We start from the raw sequence: 15,908 nt of genomic DNA, 5'->3' as shown, positions 1-15,908 counted from the left end.
GAGAGAGCGGGTGCCGTCTTCAATGTTGTAACTTTATCTTAACAAACTGACAGCACTGAGTGGATCCAGATGTCTTTAATACGTGCGACCCTGCGCTACGGTACCTCAAGAACTTACGAAATTCAACCGTCACTGTCAAGTCTCCAAATATTCTTCACCTTTCCTCTTGCCTACATACATGTAGCCTTTCCTTCCCCAACTCCGCGATTCTTACATACATATCCATTCACCTTTATAAAAAAAACATAAACAAAAATAAAAACCAAAAAACAACGGCAACGGCAACGACAGCCACTATAACCACAATCTTAACCCTACCAACACCGCAAATCATTCCACAATGCCCGGCCATGTAAACGAAGAAACGGGCAATGAGTCTCATGCTCACCATATAGAGGTAGTTGAAGAAGACGCCCGATCGGATCGGGGAGATAACCAACCTACCCTAGGTAGTCCTAGTTTGAGGGATAGCAAAGGCTGGGACGGTAAACTAAGGATTGATCGTAACGCTACCATCCAAAACCCCGAGGCTCTAACAGATCCCGAATATTCGGATGAGGAGAACGTGCTTGAAGGTCAAGAGATCAGCGCTGACGAAGGTATATTTCACTCATTCATCCAAGTAGTTTATTCTCTCAGTAGCACCTAGTTGGTAGTGACACAACGATAATGACTGGTGGAACCCGGCTGTTGACCACTGCATTTTAGATCTTCTTGATGACGAAGATCCCGAAACGGACGATATTAGTCTCACACACTCTCGAGTTGCTTCCATCCCCGCTCTTCGATTAGATCGGTTTAAGAAAGTCGTGCGGTTATGCCTACGTCAAAACCTCATCCAGCACATTGAGGGGCTTTCTGCCCTAGGACCCACCCTCGAAGAGCTCGACCTCTACGATAATCTCCTTTCCCATATTAGGGGATTGGATGACCTGGGAAAGCTCTCTACCCTCGACCTCAGTTTCAACAAGATAAAACACATCAAACATATCGACCACCTAACCGAGCTTACCGATCTTTTCTTCGTCTCCAACAAGATTAGTACTATAGACGGGCTGTCGTCTCTGGCGAAGCTGCGGCAACTCGAGTTGGGCTCGAATCGAATCCGAGAAATCAAGAACCTAGATTCTCTGAAGAACCTCGAGGAATTGTGGCTGGCCAAGAACAAAATCACTGAACTCAAGGGCCTCGCTGGTCTTTCAAAATTACGGCTTCTAAGTATCCAGTCCAACCGGATCACGGACCTTTCCCCTCTTCGCGACGTACCCCAGCTAGAGGAGTTGTACATCTCTCACAATGCCCTCGAATCCCTCGACGGCCTAGACGGGAACCCTAACCTGAAAATCATGGATATTTCGAATAACACGATCAAGAGCTTAAAGGGCGTGGGTGGCTTGAAGAAGATCGAGGAAATATGGGCAAGCTATAATCAAATATTCGACTTTGCAGACATCGAGCGCGAATTATCCGACAAAAAGGATCTGACAACAGTATACTTTGAAGGAAACCCTGTGCAGTTGAAGCAGCCCGCCTTGTATCGGAATAAAGTGAGGCTGGCTCTGCCGCAAATTCAGCAGATAGATGCTAGTAAGTGATCAACTCGGCACTTACTGATGAATACATGGCTAACGATAGGAATGAAAGCTTTCGTGAAACAAGTTTAATGAACCATCGACTTTGGGTCAAGATCAGGGCCAAGATCTGCGAGGTACGAGGTATCAATAGGGCATAGCATGGCGTTTCGGTAATATCCAGACTATGGAAGGCTTTTCTTGGGTGGGGCAGAGGGCTTGATTCATGACGACTTGCAGAGTCGCTAGAGGAAGGTTAGGCTATTTCACACACCTTCACAAAGGAAAAGGGAAGGTGGCGAAGCAGTGTTTGGCGCTGGATTTATGTCAAAAGATATCCATAAGCTCACGCAAATGGGAATTTTCAAAGTTCACGGTATATATTTTATCCCGTCGAGTATTGACAATTCGCGATACAAGTGTCAGAAAAAGCCAAGTCTAGACTAGACACCATCACCATTTTCTAGCGAGATGCTTTCTTTCCCCATGATCAAATCAGACTCTACCTATATATATGTATATGTATAGTGCTGCCCGCAAATCATCATCATCGGTGGATAAAATCGGTTCCCGACCCAACAACCAACAGTGACCGAGTAAAAAGATTCATTCCTTTCCTCTATCGATCGGCAAATGCAGCTTAATCTTAATATCTTAGGTATACTTATATCCGGTTGTCGCGTTGGGAGCGGCTCAATACAATAATGAAACCCACGATATCCGGTCACGAGGGGGCTTTGAGGGGGGAGTTAGGGGGTAGGTTGGGCTAGGCTATTTAGCCAAAGATCCACATCTTATCCGTGGGGAAGTACTAGATTGTTGCGCAATGAATGGTTAGCAATGAATATTCCATTCCCCGATATAGGAGCTGCTGGTTGTTGAAGCCAGGCATGATGAAAGCAGAAGGGGAAAGGGAAAGGGAAAGAAAAAGGGAAAGGGAAAGAAGAAGCACAAAGGCAAGGCGATGCGATGTAACGTTGTAAGGAAAGCAACGACTCACGTTTGAGGGTTGGTTGAAGCGAATGCCCGCATCCTTGGCGGTGATGGCATCGAGGTCAGCCTGCTCGAGGTCGAAGCCGGTGCAGTCGAGATTCTGCGCCATGACCTCGACGCGGCTGGTCTTGGGGATGACAGCGAGCCCGCGCTGCGTGGCCCAGCGGAGCAGGATCTGCGACGGCTGCTTGCCGTACTTGGCGGCGAGCCCGGCGATCAGCTCGTCCTTCATGAGCGGGGCCAAGGCCTGCGCGTGCTTGAAGCCGAACTCGAGGAAGGACGCGGGCCCGAACGACGAGTACGCCGTCACCGCGATCCCCTCCGCCTTGCACAGGCTGATGAGCTCCTTCTGCACGAGGAAGGGGTGGTGCTCGATCTGCAGCGCGGCCGGCGGGATCGTCGCGTACCGCAGCATGTCGTAGATCAGCTGCGCCTGGAAGTTGGATATCCCGATCGACTTGGCGAGCCCCTTGCCGACGAGCGACTCCATCGATGCCCAGGTGACGTGCATCGGCGTGTTAGACCGGACCAGCTGCGAGCTGCCGTCGTAGTGCCAACCGGGGGGGTAGCGCACGGATGGGTCGACGTACTTGAGGGCGCCGGGGAAGTGGATCAGGTACAGGTCGAAGTACTCGAGCCCCCAGTCGGCGAGCGAGCGCCGGCAGGCTGGCTCGACTTTGTCGCCGTCCTCGAAGACGGGCCAGAGCTTGGATGTGATGAAGAGGTCCTCGCGCTTCACGATCCCTTCCTTGATGGCGCGCGCGACGCCCTCGCCACATTCCTTTTCGTTGCCGTAGTCTGTATGTTTGGTATCATGTTAGCATCTCCTGATTTTTTTTTCCCATTTTTTTCTTCTTTAGCACTAAGGAAAGAAGAGCGGGTAGATTGGCAGGTACATGGCTGTCCGATCTATGCGACCCGCAAGAGGCGCGAGCTAGGGGGGAAGGGAGCCCCCCCTGACAGTGCTGGGTGGCGGGGTAATGCTACCCGAAGAGGGGTTCTCCTGCTGATTATCGTGATATCTCTTTTTCCCTTTACCAACATCAAGTAGGACAAAGAAAAGAAGTAAAAAAAAAAATAAAAAAATGAAAGAGGCGGATGAATCGTAGAGTGAAGAGGGGGTTATGAGACAGATGTGTCTAAGACATACCGCAGGCACCGTCCAACAACCTGTATCCGGTCTTGATGGCGTGGTAAACCGTGTCGGCGCATGTAGCATTGTCCACCTTCCACAGACCAAAGCCCACCTGGGGCATCTCGTGGCCGCTGCTCAGCTTGATGGTAGGACCCATTGTGGACGATTTTGTATTGATGAAGCGTCGAAAGGTATTAGGCTGGTGGTGGTAATGTATGCCGGCACACTTCAATGGTGTAGTGAAGCGACGGGAGAGTGGACGAGAAAGGCTGGAAGAGAGAAGAATGAAAGATCGCATGTTCACAAAACGCGGGATGTTGGTTGGTGGGAGTAGGTTCTTTATATAGGTATGTACACCCAGTATCTATCATTCCCTCCGCGCCAATGCCATGAGAGTAAAGGTTAGGTAGGTATTAGATAAAGCTACATACATACCCTGATGTCTACTATAAAATAATATACCTTCTACCAGGCCCAGCTACCCTCAGATCATGTTGTTCCCCTCCCCCCTGACATGGAGATAGCCGCTTCTATTAAAAACCCCCCTTGGAAAGCATCGTCAACCAAATAAAAGACGAGGAGAAAAGTAAATGGGCTGGTGGTTTCTCGCCGAGCAAAATGTTATTTGCACTACAGCACTTTCGTGGAACTCATGACTTGTCTGATTGGCATGGATAATAGCTACCCGCGAACGACTACAAGCGCTGCTCCCCCAAGTCAAAAAAATATTGGGGATGGGGGGTAGGGGGTAGGGGAGGGAAGAGACAGCGGGAGAGCAATGGCGCGTCTCCTATTTGCTCGTTTAATAGACGACGTATGGCATTTGGTGCGCAAACCCCGTTAGCGGCCGCCGGTAGCTTCGCTAGTAACAGAGCCGACGATGCAACAGCAAGCATAAAGCTCTTCGACGCTATCTTGGAGAACCCGAGAGGAGGAATGATTTCACCGAGACCCGACTTCTGGTTGCCAACTTAATGGCATTTAGCCTGAATGGCACATACATATTTCGTGGGAACTGTGATCCACTGCGGCTAATTCTGCATCATGCCTATCACCTGACATCGTGTGTTTGCAGGAATGGAGATGCAAAAGTCTCTTCTCTTTCTCCTTCTTCCCAATCATCCAATGCTATTTTTGTGTTATCGTGAGTCATGGGTCCTTAGCTACCTAGTACCTGTTTGATATATATCCAATATTTCACCGTAGAAGAGGAATATAGGCGTCAAATGCTTGATCCATCCTCTTTACCTACTACTTAGCGGACTTGGCGATCTCGTCTCGGGATTTGTCATAAGGCGGGACTTGGAAAACGCAGAATAACATCGTTGTTGAGCGGGGATCTCTAACATAACATCTCCTCGGAGACTGTGTATGGAAACTACTACACCTGATGTAAACTGTCTTTATTATATCGAGTCCGCCATGTAGAACCCCATGTAGACCCTTGATTGGCATCTTCCAACTCAGAAGCTCTTGATGTGTCATACATCAATAGCATTATACTACACAGCATAAAGCCAGCCTTTTAGGTTGTCAGCCATCACTATTAATAACGTGAAAGAAAGAAAGAAAAATATGGCAGCCATCATTATCCTTAGACGGACATCTGAACTATATTTGACTACCATCAAGGGGTCATTTACTCAGAGTACTGCACGTTGTCTCAGTTCTCCAAGTTGATCGCCGATCTTTTACATCGCACCTAGACGCCAGTCAGCTTAGGATGCTTTGACGGATTGCAACTTAAGTAATAGAAATTAGGTCTATTAACTAAGTACGTAGGTGGAAAACAAGACTGTTGAATATTATTTTGGGTATCTGTAAGTACCTAAGCAGGTATAGACAACAAGTAGGTATATATGTAGAGTAAACACTTGAAAGAAACTCCCAGAGACTCCTGGGTATCACTATAGCTATTAAGGAGCTCCCTAAACCCGAATACATGCACCCTCCCTATATAACTGATTTTGAGCATATATCGCGTACCAATCAATCCAGGCACCACGCAGGCACTAGGTAAGTACTGTATATATGCAAGTCCATCTCATCTGCCAGCCAACCCCATCCTCCCAATTCCATCCATCAGTTCGCATACTTCTGTTTCCCATAACCCTCCTCCTCCACCTCGCTCTTCCTCGAAACCACCAACCAGTACGTGGCCGCCCCCAGCTCCAGCGCAGTCGTAGCAGCAGGCCCCCGCGCCTTCACCTCCAACTCCGCGATGTGTCCCCCCAGCGCCGCCAGCTGTCCCGCGGCCCCCAGCCCCTTCGCCGCCTCCGCAGCGCTCAGCAGCACATCGACCGACAACCCCAGCACCTGGCACAGCTCCGTCGTGTCGACCAGATGCGCCTCGAGCCCCCGGCGATGGAACCACTTCACGTTCGCCGCAGCGGCGTAGGCGACCGCGCGCTCGCGCGGCGTCTTCGGGTCTCGCGCCGCCGCGCCCAGCGCCGCGAACGGCAGCGAGACCGCGGCGCCGACAGCGCGCAGCGCAGTGCCGACGGGCAGCGTGACGGTCGCGGTCAGCGTGTGCGCGGCGGCGGCGAGGAAGTTGCCCCTGCGCGCGCTGCCGCGGATGGCGTGTCCGACGTCCTTCGCGTGCGCGAGCGTCTCCTTGCCGAACCGCTTCGGCACGCCGCCGACGTGCTGCGCCATGTCCGCCGCGTGGCTGACCGCCTTCTGCGACACCGTCGCCGCGAGGAACCCCGACAGCGTGCGCAGGAACGCGAGCCAGCTGTCCTCCGGCACGCCGTACTGCAGGAGCGTGGGCGAGTAGGCGTTGAGCAGCGGGGAGGTCTCGTGCGGCGTGATTTGGGGGATGGCGATTACGCGCGGTTGTGATTCTCGCCGTTGTAGAAGCTGCTGCTGCTGCTGCTGCTGCTGCTGCTCGGCTTGTGTTGTTTCGTAGGACGGGAGGTTGGAGTCTGAGGGGAAGTTAAAGGGAGATGCTACGGTGGGCCCCGCTGCTGGCGAGACTGCGTGGGAGGAGGAGGAGGAGGGCCCGGCGAGCTCCTCGTAGGCTGGTAGGGCCTCGTCTTGGGCTTCTTTCTCCTTTGAAACTCCCATGGTTTAGTTGGTATCTTTTTGAATTTGAGACTGTTAAGTAGGTACTAGGTATGTGTAGTCCCTAGATTTTTGAGTAGGTAATCGTCAAAAGAAAAAGATGAAATGTGAGATCCGATATAAATGTTCAAACGTTAGAACGTTTGAGGATCTGCAAGCTCAACAGCTGCTACCTGGAGGCTATACAAGGGATACAGTGGGGTGTGGTGCCGAGGTAGGCTAGGTCAGTCTACTATCTGTACGTGTTATAACTTGTGAGGCCTCGGATCTTCAAGGTTCTTTCTGGGGTTGTGGGGGCTGAAACAACCGAGTGCGAGTATCGAATACGAGTATAGTTTCAGTAGTCATAGCATAAAATTACAACTAGTTGTCAGCATATAGTATCTCGACCATTGAATCTTATATCTTGAAGCTATCATGTATGTGAAGTAAATAAGAAAAATAGTGTAGAAAACAACGCGCCCAAGCAGAAGTCTAACTCTAAAGCTATTGACTGACCTAGGGAACAGACTCAACAGAGCCAAGGCGCCAAGAGTTTATAGGGCTGACGATCCGCAATCCGCTATCATACTAGTACTAGGTACCTAATGTGCCTACTAGGGACTCTAGGGAGCCTATGTGCCCATTATATCTGGTGAGTGCCTAGTTGGGCCATATAGCCGCGAGGAAATCATACTATGAAAGTTATTAGCTGAGTTAAAAATGGTGGCTTAAGAGTTACATAAGAAGAAAAGGGGCACATACCTTATAGTACCTAGGGTACCTAAATAGAATAGACGGACACACTAAAGTTCGAGAGAATTCTATCCAAGTCATATGAAGGACCTATCTATCAATCTATCTATTTCATCCATCACATGAATTATAGGATCATGGTGACGGGTGGTTGCTTCACACGATTCTGTAAGGTGACTTTCAGATGGAAGTGCTACCGACGATCACTGCCAAGGTCCGGCATGCAATGTGACTTACGTAGCATCCCGTCTCTATCAACTCAACTCGCCTTTAGTTTTTTTGTTTCAGATTCTAAAGGAGGCGCCAAACACTTATACTTATCGAGCAGTTAGCTTAACAACATTCCCATGGGAAGCTGGGGTAACGTTTTAACCCGAATTTCCCCAAGAGGCAGTTCGTAGGATCACGCCCCACTTAAACTGTAGTACTACCCCAAAGTTGAAGATCGACAGGAAAGACAGCCGACTGGAAGGATATACCTGTATAAGGGGATGGGGAAAAGGGGGCGTCAGGTTAAGTGATTTGTTGAAGCCAATTCGATAACAAACTCGGTATCTGATATAGAACCAGCATATACCTAGACCTCAAATGATTTGTTCGGTCTATATCTGCTATGTATGTATGTCTGATAAAGGGGCGCACGTGTGACTAGAAGATCGATGTATGCGAAACATCCCGCAAGGATCCAAAGTCCCAAAATCCCAAATGGAACAGCAACCCGGCACAGTTCTGCCTGGCATGAGGCTCTAGGAAGGTTATCTGAGCTACCTAATCGAGAATGTAACTGAAATCGATATCAGGGGGCACACACCGTGGGCCACGAATCGCCCGCCTTAACGTTACACCTCATTCCAGCGTGTGGACGGTCTCAGAACATAAATATGGACGATAGAAAGCCGTCAGGTATTGCAAGCTCGCTCGCTCCCTTTGAACTATGAGTTGGTAATCTCGTTTGGAATCTGTTTGTCCTACTCGGCTACGATAGAATTACTAGGCAGATAGGTTTCATTAGTTGAGTACCTTCATCTCAGGTATTTGATCCCCCAATATGCACATCCCTAGAGCCGTAACGACGGCCGCGGCCGCGACACCGCGGTTCGCCATGTACTACGACCAGTGGCACACGGCGTCGCCAAACAAGGCGCAGATGGCCGGCATAACGCATGTGATCACCGCGTTCGCGAGCACGACCCTCTTCACCAGCGACCCGCCCGGCACATATACCCCTTTCGTGGACGTCGCTACGCTCCGCAGCCAGTTCGACGACGGAACCAAGATCTGTATGGCGATCGGAGGATGGGGTGACACGGCCGGGTTCTCCGTTGGTCAAAAGGATGATGCGTCGCGGAAGCTGTATGCGAAGAATGTTGCCTCGACACTCGAGAGTCATGGGTATGACTGCGTCGGTATGTATCTATTCTTTCATCATACTTACTACCTTCACATCTTTTGTATTAGTGTCAAGTAGACATATACTGATACATCTATCATCTAGACGTCGACTGGGAGTACCCCGGCGGAAACGGCGAGGACTATAAGCAGAACCCCAACTCGGGCAAGACGGATGAGATCGCCAACTACGCCCTGCTCCTCCAGGAGATAAAGTCTGCCATCGGCGATAAGGAGCTGTCCATCGCCGTCCCTGGGCTCGAGAGGGACATGATCGCCTTTACCTCTGAGCAAGTGCCCAAGATCGACGCCGCCGTCGATGTGATTAATGTAAGTCTCCGCGCTGTCTCAAGATGTTGTTAGGTCAAAAGCAGCTAACAAGGGACATCTCAAGGTCATGACCTACGACTTGATGAACAGGTATGAAACGCCCACCGCCCATGATAAGATGCACTCGTCTTAGTAGACACCTACCTAACCACCCTCTCCAGACGCGACACCCAAACCTCTCACCACACCTCCGTGAAAGGCTCCCTCTCCACCATCGACCACTACATATCCCTCGGCATGACGCCCTCCAAAATGAACCTCGGGATCGCCTTCTACGCGAAATTCTTCAAAACCACCGGACAATGCACACAGCCCATCGGGTGTCCCACCGTCCTCCTCGAGGACGCGAACGGCGGGGACACGGGGCAGTCCGGGGCCGTGACGTTCGCGGAGGTGCCGCCGGTGCTGAGCAGCGGGGTGGCGGACGCCGACGAGGGGGGCCAGTGGTACTGGGACGCGAGCACGAGCTACTTCTGGACGTGGGACACGCCGGACTTCATCGCGCAGAAGTTCGAGCAGATTGTTGGGGCGCGCGGGTTGGGGGGTGTTAGTAAGTTGTTCCCTACTTTTCCTATGCATCTGAATGGTACTGTGTTGGTTACGAAAAAGCGGATGCTGACTTTGTGTATAGTGGCCTGGAGCTTGGGCGAGGACTCGGCTGATTTGACTTACATCAAGGCTATGCAGAGCGGCTTGGCTACGTTGTAAGCTTCTCAGTTGTCCTGTCTCTATTGCCTACCTAGGTAAGTCAAGTTGGCCAGGCAGTGGGCTTTAGGCGATAATGCCTGCCTTTTCCTGTATATTCTTCTTGTTGAGATGCCAAGATTTGCTTGGGTCTCTGTATATAGGTATTTATTCATGCGATCAATGTTATGCGCCGAATTACATTACGAAAGCTCATGACGATAAGTCAAGGTGACTTTGCTTTTATTTCTGTGTGATCATCGGGTACACAGATAGGGAAATGTGACTGGGTGCAATAGTCCCAATTTACTCGGCAGTCATCATTGAAGCCCATCTATGTTACGCCTGTCACCGTAAATGAGAGGCATCGTGAGTAACAAGATTGGGCATTAATTGAAAAGGTTAACGGGTCGAAAAGCTTTTGATCTAGGTATACGCCGTGTCCCGGTTGATTAATCCATCGAAACGGATTTTTAATTAACAGTCAAGATTACTCTTCATCGTCATCGTCCGAAGAGTCCTCTTCCTCTTCCTCATCAAAGTCTTCCATCTCATCATCAATATCCAACTTAGCAGCGTTCTCCTCCAACGCTTCTTGCTCCTCCTCTTTTCGCCGCTTTTCGTCCTCTTTCCTAGCCTGCTCTAACATTTTGGCCTTCTCCGCGCCCGCCTTTCTTTGGGCGACAACGTAGGCGCCAACTGGGGTCTTCTCCCACTCAAAATCCTTCAAGAACGCATCGACCTGGGCTCGGTCTTTTGGTGCGAAATCTACCTTCGCTCGCTTGCCCTCGATAAACTTGGCGTTTGCCTCGAGCTTCTGCACGAGCAATACAAGACCAGCGCGGACCTTGTTGTTATTGTTACCGCCAGTTCTTTTCCTCGACTGCTTGAGCCATCGCTTCAGCATGACGATAACCGGCAAGGTAAACTCGGGGAACGCAATGTTGGTAGACCATAGAACGAAATATTCCGAGAAGAGTTCTACCACCTGTTCTCCTACCCCATCTTGGTAGACTCGAGTTCGGAGATATGATTTGGGTGCCTTGTAAGCGATATGGAAGTCGAGGGGCTTGATAGTTGATGGCTTGGGAGACTTTCTAATCTCGGCAGAGTTCAAGACTTCTATCAAGGCAGACGCCAGTGGAATGTAAGTTCCAGTTGATCGAGAAATACGGAGGAGCGACCTTATCATATGGAATCGGAGGGGGAAGTAGGTTGCTGTGGGTATCAAACGCATGGCACCAAGCGTGACTTGGACAAGCGGATATATAAGCAACTTAAGTTGAGATTCTTTTCCGCTTTCTGCCTCCTTCAACGGACTGCAATGTTCCGCCAAAACACAAGACCAGAAATCCAACGAGTGAACATATTGCCAGTTGTAGATGGTCTTGTACGACTCGTTTTGGTTGTGGACGATGCTATTACGTAGATGAATAGCAAGTTGTCGAATAAAGCTGAATGCCGTCGTATAACCAATGTTCTGGTCTAAGCCCCATAGCTCGGCTGCTGAGTTCTTCATGAGATTGATTCCTTGTAGAGTATTGACGTTCGTGACACGAGCTCCTGCAATCAGCCCCTGGTAGGTTGCCTTCAAGACGGCCTCTTTGATACCCTTGTCACCGGTAACCACCAGCCGCCTAAGAACTAAGAAAGCAATGATGCGGGTGGAGTCACTGCTTGTAGACTGAGACCAGAAACTAACAACCGTCTTGATAAGATTCTTAAGCAGCTTTCGGAAGCTTAATAGGTAAGGGACAAGAGGCGTGATGGCAGACAACGTCAACTTGAGGGTAGCGTCATCGGAGAGCGTGCCTAGCAGATGTAAGATGGCAGAAACATAAGTCTTCAAAAGCATCGAAAGGGTCTTGAATTTCTTAGAGTCTGTTGGCACATGGACTTTGCCAGACGAAGCCTCTTTGATGGGGACATGGTGCTGGATGACTTCGGGAATCTGTTTTAAGGCAACGATAAGGATATCGTGGAATACTTCGGGATTCGATATCTTGTACGGTCGCTTTTTCCCCTGATCATCGTCCTCTTCGTTTAAGTGTGCCGCCGATCGGAAAGCTAACACTACTTGTCTCGCAGCTCGAAGAGATTTCTTTTCTTCTAACGTCGCTTTCATACGTGCAACCATAGCCTGTGTCAACTCATCTTCCATGTTATCCTCCTCCTCCTCCAGGCCATCTGCTTTCCCCTTCTGCTTCTTCTCCTTCTTTCGCTTCTTCTTCGGCTGATCTTCTTCTTCCTCCTCGCTAGCACTCAATTCGTCCACCTCAGCTAGATCGGCGTCATCGAAATCCAATGCCTCGGGGTCATTCTCTTTCAAGAACTTGTAGAATTCGGGATCTTCGTCGGCGAGTGCGTCCATGGCACCTTTGCTCATGCCAACGTCATCCACTTCGTTATCATCCGAGTCGTCGGCACCAATTGCAATGGGCATTTCATCGCCAGACATATCAATATCGCTGCCAGAATCTGATGCGCCATCATCTTCCTCGGGGTCGTCGCGCTTGCGTTTCCCAAGCTTCTTGGTCGACTTCTTGCCTGGCTGGGACTTTTGGATAATTTCGAAACCGCCGCCAAAAAAGTCATCGACGCTCATGTCATTGACGTTTGCTGTCTTTCTAGGGCCATTGGTCTTGTTCTTATCGCCATCCTCGCCACCCTTATAGAATTCGGCATCTTTTGACTTTTTGATGAACTTCTTGGCCTGCAGTTGTTGTCTCTGCTTTATCTTAGAAGAAGCTTTTCGTTGATCCAAAACACCTGTCAGATGTTTCTTCTCAAACTTCTTGGTCGCCTTGAAGTTCTTTTTTGCGCCCGCCATCGTGAAGTTTGTATGCGATCGAGGTTGCGACAGTATGTCTATCTGTCTATGTAAGAAGAAAAGTAACTTGAAACTAAAAAAAAAAAAAAAAAGTTCAAAGACAAGATCAAAAAATTTAGGATAAGCTTATCGCGGGGTGCTTATCGTATTTTTTTATGCCAAGGTAATTGAACTTCGGCCACTAAAGTACCTAGCGGTAGGCGGTGAAAGTGGATACACTGGATACTGCCGTCGTTGTCTATTCGCATTCTACTCAATTTAAGCTCAACAAGGTTGACGAAAGACATGTTTAACCTTAGAATACTATTATCACATAGACGAATCAACTACATAATATAACATCTGGTAGATTCTCACTTTCATACAAAATGAACCCAAGGCAGGCCTATGCGCCAACACCTCATAGCTATGTGCCTAATACGACTCTCTCAGCCACAATTAATCTAGATCAGGTATGCTTTACCATTATCAACAACTGCTAAGCTCTCCACCCACTTACACTCACTTTTAATGTAGGAGGTAAAGCTAGCAGACACACGTGCCGAGAGAGACCTACAAGACTCTCTCGCCGAGATCTTCTCTATCATCGTTACTTTGGATGAACTGGAAAGGGCATTTCTTAAAGATGCCATTCCCGAAGCAGACTACACAGAGATCTGTGAACGATCTCTAAAGCAATACAAGTCTATCTTAGCGGATGAAACCGTAGCTAAAGCATTTGTGGGTTTAGAAGAGTTCAAGGCCGAGTGGGATGTAGGTAAACCTCAAACATTAATGATCACCAGGCACTGATTACATTTTTATAGCTTGAAGTCCCGAGAGCAACAGAACGAATTAGGGTGGGAATGCCATCAACTGCGGTCACTGCTTCTACTGGCGCCACTCAATCATCTGGTTCGACGAGCAATAAATCTGGGGCTCTCATTCTTGAAGCGACCCAAGATTTCATTACTTTCTTAGATGCCCTACGTCTTGGTCTTTTGGCAAAGGATCAACTTCACCCTCTTCTAACCGATGTCATCCAAAGCGTCAACAAAGTTACCGACCGAGACTTTGAGAATCGCGGCAAAATTGTCCAATGGCTGATTACACTGAATCAGATGAAGGCGACCGAAGAATTGAGCGAACAGCAAGCAAGAGAACTTGAACTGGATATCAATTCTGCGTACTTAGGATTCAAGAACACGCTTAACTGAGGTGTATCCCAATTCATAATTCATTACTCTAGTTCACCATTCACGAAGTTCAGAATTGTGAAGAAGCTCAACGAAGAAAGTCTGGCGAAAGGCGCAAAGAGTGGGGTGTCGGATCTCGCTATTGATTGGTCAACTTATCAGCGACGAATCTACAAATAAGGCGCAAAGTCTGATCAGAACATACCCTAATTAACATGGAAGACTGGATATAATACCAATATATATCATCGTCTAATCTCATCCAGCCTCACTCAACCGAAGACAACCTTCTCATCTTCATGTTCGACTAACATTCCATCCAAGGATCACACATACCACCCCTTTTTTTCAACATGCAACGTACTTATCTCGCATTTCAACATAACGCCAAACTTCACTCTCTTCAAACAATCGTTACCGCGGTCCGATCAGTAGCGAGTCTTGAAGAAGTTAATAAAGGCCTATTCAAGCAGGCCAAGGAGGACGATCATGTCGTAGTCACAGAACAAACCATATTCCACCCTCAAGGGGGTGGCCAGCCTTCTGATGTTGGTACAATGCAAAGCTCCAATGGTGCGAATTTCGACGTGTCTATGGTGCGCATGAGTGCAATAAATGACGGCGAGGTCCTGCATTTCGGCAGGTTCACCAACGCCTCCTCAATTTTTAAACCTGGAGAATCTATCACTCAGGCCATTGACAGTGAGCGGCGACTTCTATACTCTCGTTATCATACAGCCGGACACGTTCTTGGTTCAGCTGTTCGCCATCTTCTCGAGAAGGAGGTGGCCAATTTCGACGAACTCAAGGCTTCACATTTCCCCGATTCTGCCGCTTGTGAATTCCGAGGTCTCATCGAGGGGAAATGGAAGGATGCCATCCAGACACGCTTGGATGAATATATCAACAAGAACATGCCAGTTGAAATTGACTGGTGGGATGAAAACGACTTCAAGGCTAATGATCTTGAACGCTTAACGCCAGATCGCAAGGCCATGGGTATGGCAGATGACGAGAAGTTCCGAGTTGTTAAAATTGTCGGAGCTGAAGCCTATCCTTGCGGGGGCACGCACGTTGATAGTACAGAGTTGTGTGGTAAGACCAATGTCAAGAAAATTGGTCGAACGAAGGGGACAAGTCGGGTGAGCTATGTACTGCCTTGACAGTAAGGCAGCTGGTGATTGGCTGTCAACGTCTCGAGGCATGCTTGCCGGACACGGCTTGTTTGACCGGTCATAATTTTAGAACTCTCAATCATTCATCCGCCCTTGGAAAGTCATTGTCATACAACGTGCTCTGCTAGCTGAGATGAGGGTCACAGCTGTGAGATCCTCTCAACGACTACGACGTTTTATAGGTACCAAGGTACTTACTTACCTAGTAATAATCATCCCGATGGTCCTCGAGCTAGTGCTGCAGATCATATAACAAATGCTGGCATCCGCATGCTGCAGCTTCAACTTTCCGGGTGTTTACGATGTGCAAACTATATAACGAGCACGTTGGATAACCTGACCCGGCTGGGGCGTCGAGTCCCATTCCGGCTTCAATTCTCCAGCACGTGGGTGCATATTTCTCGTCCCAAACTCAAAGGTTTAGTCCGTAAGGGCCAGTTAGCTCAATTCCCATTCGGCAATTGACCGTAGAAATACTACAACTTTTCAGGGTCGATGATGAACCTTGGGATTCAAACTGAAACTACGTTGTTACGTCGTATTTACCACAAGTTAGAGCTACCGACATGCCAGGGCCTCACAGCCTTCGGATTGTGTCACGCCCTCCACTAACATGGAGCGACGAATATTATTCGCCGAAGAGTTTTGCTGGTAATGCACATCATTCAGCAAGTTCAATTCAATCTAGGCGGCTAGTGCAGCTATCCACCCTTTTGTAAAACCCAGAAAGTGTTCAGGGTAAACGATGAGGAAGTTCGGGCGATAATATGTAAGTATTATTTTCCATAAGATTCCGACATGTGGTCTCAACGATTGGCTAAGAGACCA

The 15,908-nt window shown here is 49.0% G+C and overlaps 7 protein-coding genes across 7 annotated transcripts; 4 read left to right on the top strand and 3 right to left on the bottom strand.

Moving 5' to 3' along the window:
• The first annotated feature begins 52 nt into the window (after positions 1 to 52).
• Positions 53 to 2,023, top strand: GGS25DRAFT_442824 (protein phosphatases PP1 regulatory subunit sds22). Its single transcript, XM_049258753.1, has 3 exons — positions 53 to 599; positions 709 to 1,587; positions 1,645 to 2,023. The coding sequence occupies exons 1-3, from the start codon at positions 341 to 343 to the stop codon at positions 1,662 to 1,664; spliced, it is 1,158 nt and encodes a 385-aa protein (XP_049112859.1). The 5' UTR covers positions 53 to 340; the 3' UTR covers positions 1,665 to 2,023.
• Positions 2,024 to 2,346: 323 nt separating this feature from the next.
• GGS25DRAFT_515794 (Aldo/keto reductase) lies at positions 2,347 to 3,856 on the bottom strand (the record flags this gene model as incomplete). Its single annotated transcript, XM_049263122.1, has 3 exons — positions 2,347 to 2,382; positions 2,572 to 3,362; positions 3,715 to 3,856. The coding sequence occupies 3 exons, from the start codon at positions 3,854 to 3,856 to the stop codon at positions 2,347 to 2,349; spliced, it is 969 nt and encodes a 322-aa protein (XP_049112858.1).
• Positions 3,857 to 5,459: 1,603 nt separating this feature from the next.
• On the bottom strand, positions 5,460 to 7,224 carry GGS25DRAFT_534497 (uncharacterized protein). Its single transcript, XM_049265775.1, has one exon. It carries the CDS (start codon positions 6,763 to 6,765, stop codon positions 5,782 to 5,784), a length of 984 nt encoding a protein of 327 aa, XP_049112857.1. The 5' UTR covers positions 6,766 to 7,224; the 3' UTR covers positions 5,460 to 5,781.
• A 983-nt stretch (positions 7,225 to 8,207) lies between these two features.
• GGS25DRAFT_442794 (glycoside hydrolase family 18 protein) lies at positions 8,208 to 10,157 on the top strand. Its single transcript, XM_049258752.1, has 5 exons — positions 8,208 to 8,903; positions 8,993 to 9,216; positions 9,281 to 9,306; positions 9,378 to 9,766; positions 9,848 to 10,157. The coding sequence occupies exons 1-5, from the start codon at positions 8,546 to 8,548 to the stop codon at positions 9,922 to 9,924; spliced, it is 1,074 nt and encodes a 357-aa protein (XP_049112856.1). The 5' UTR covers positions 8,208 to 8,545; the 3' UTR covers positions 9,925 to 10,157.
• Positions 10,158 to 12,842, bottom strand: GGS25DRAFT_442790 (Noc2p family protein). Its single transcript, XM_049258751.1, has one exon. The coding sequence runs from the start codon at positions 12,728 to 12,730 to the stop codon at positions 10,391 to 10,393; it is 2,340 nt and encodes a 779-aa protein (XP_049112855.1). The 5' UTR covers positions 12,731 to 12,842; the 3' UTR covers positions 10,158 to 10,390.
• Positions 12,843 to 13,098: 256 nt separating this feature from the next.
• GGS25DRAFT_515792 (ESCRT-1 complex, Vps28 subunit) lies at positions 13,099 to 13,926 on the top strand (the record flags this gene model as incomplete). The annotated part of the gene is made up of 3 exons (XM_049263121.1): positions 13,099 to 13,182; positions 13,247 to 13,483; positions 13,537 to 13,926. The coding sequence occupies 3 exons, from the start codon at positions 13,099 to 13,101 to the stop codon at positions 13,924 to 13,926; spliced, it is 711 nt and encodes a 236-aa protein (XP_049112854.1).
• On the top strand, positions 13,923 to 15,209 carry GGS25DRAFT_442568 (ThrRS/AlaRS common domain-containing protein). Its single transcript, XM_049258748.1, has one exon. It carries the CDS (start codon positions 14,259 to 14,261, stop codon positions 15,066 to 15,068), a length of 810 nt encoding a protein of 269 aa, XP_049112853.1. The 5' UTR covers positions 13,923 to 14,258; the 3' UTR covers positions 15,069 to 15,209.
• The last annotated feature ends 699 nt before the right edge of the window (positions 15,210 to 15,908 follow it).

The sequence above is a fragment of the Hypoxylon fragiforme genome (genome assembly GCF_022984875.1).
Source record: "Hypoxylon fragiforme strain CBS 206.31 chromosome Unknown GGS25scaffold_9, whole genome shotgun sequence".
NCBI classification, from domain to species: Eukaryota; Fungi; Ascomycota; class Sordariomycetes; order Xylariales; family Hypoxylaceae; genus Hypoxylon; species Hypoxylon fragiforme.
The sequence above is the reverse complement of the archived record's forward strand: the minus strand, read 5'-3'. Positions and strand labels throughout refer to the sequence as shown.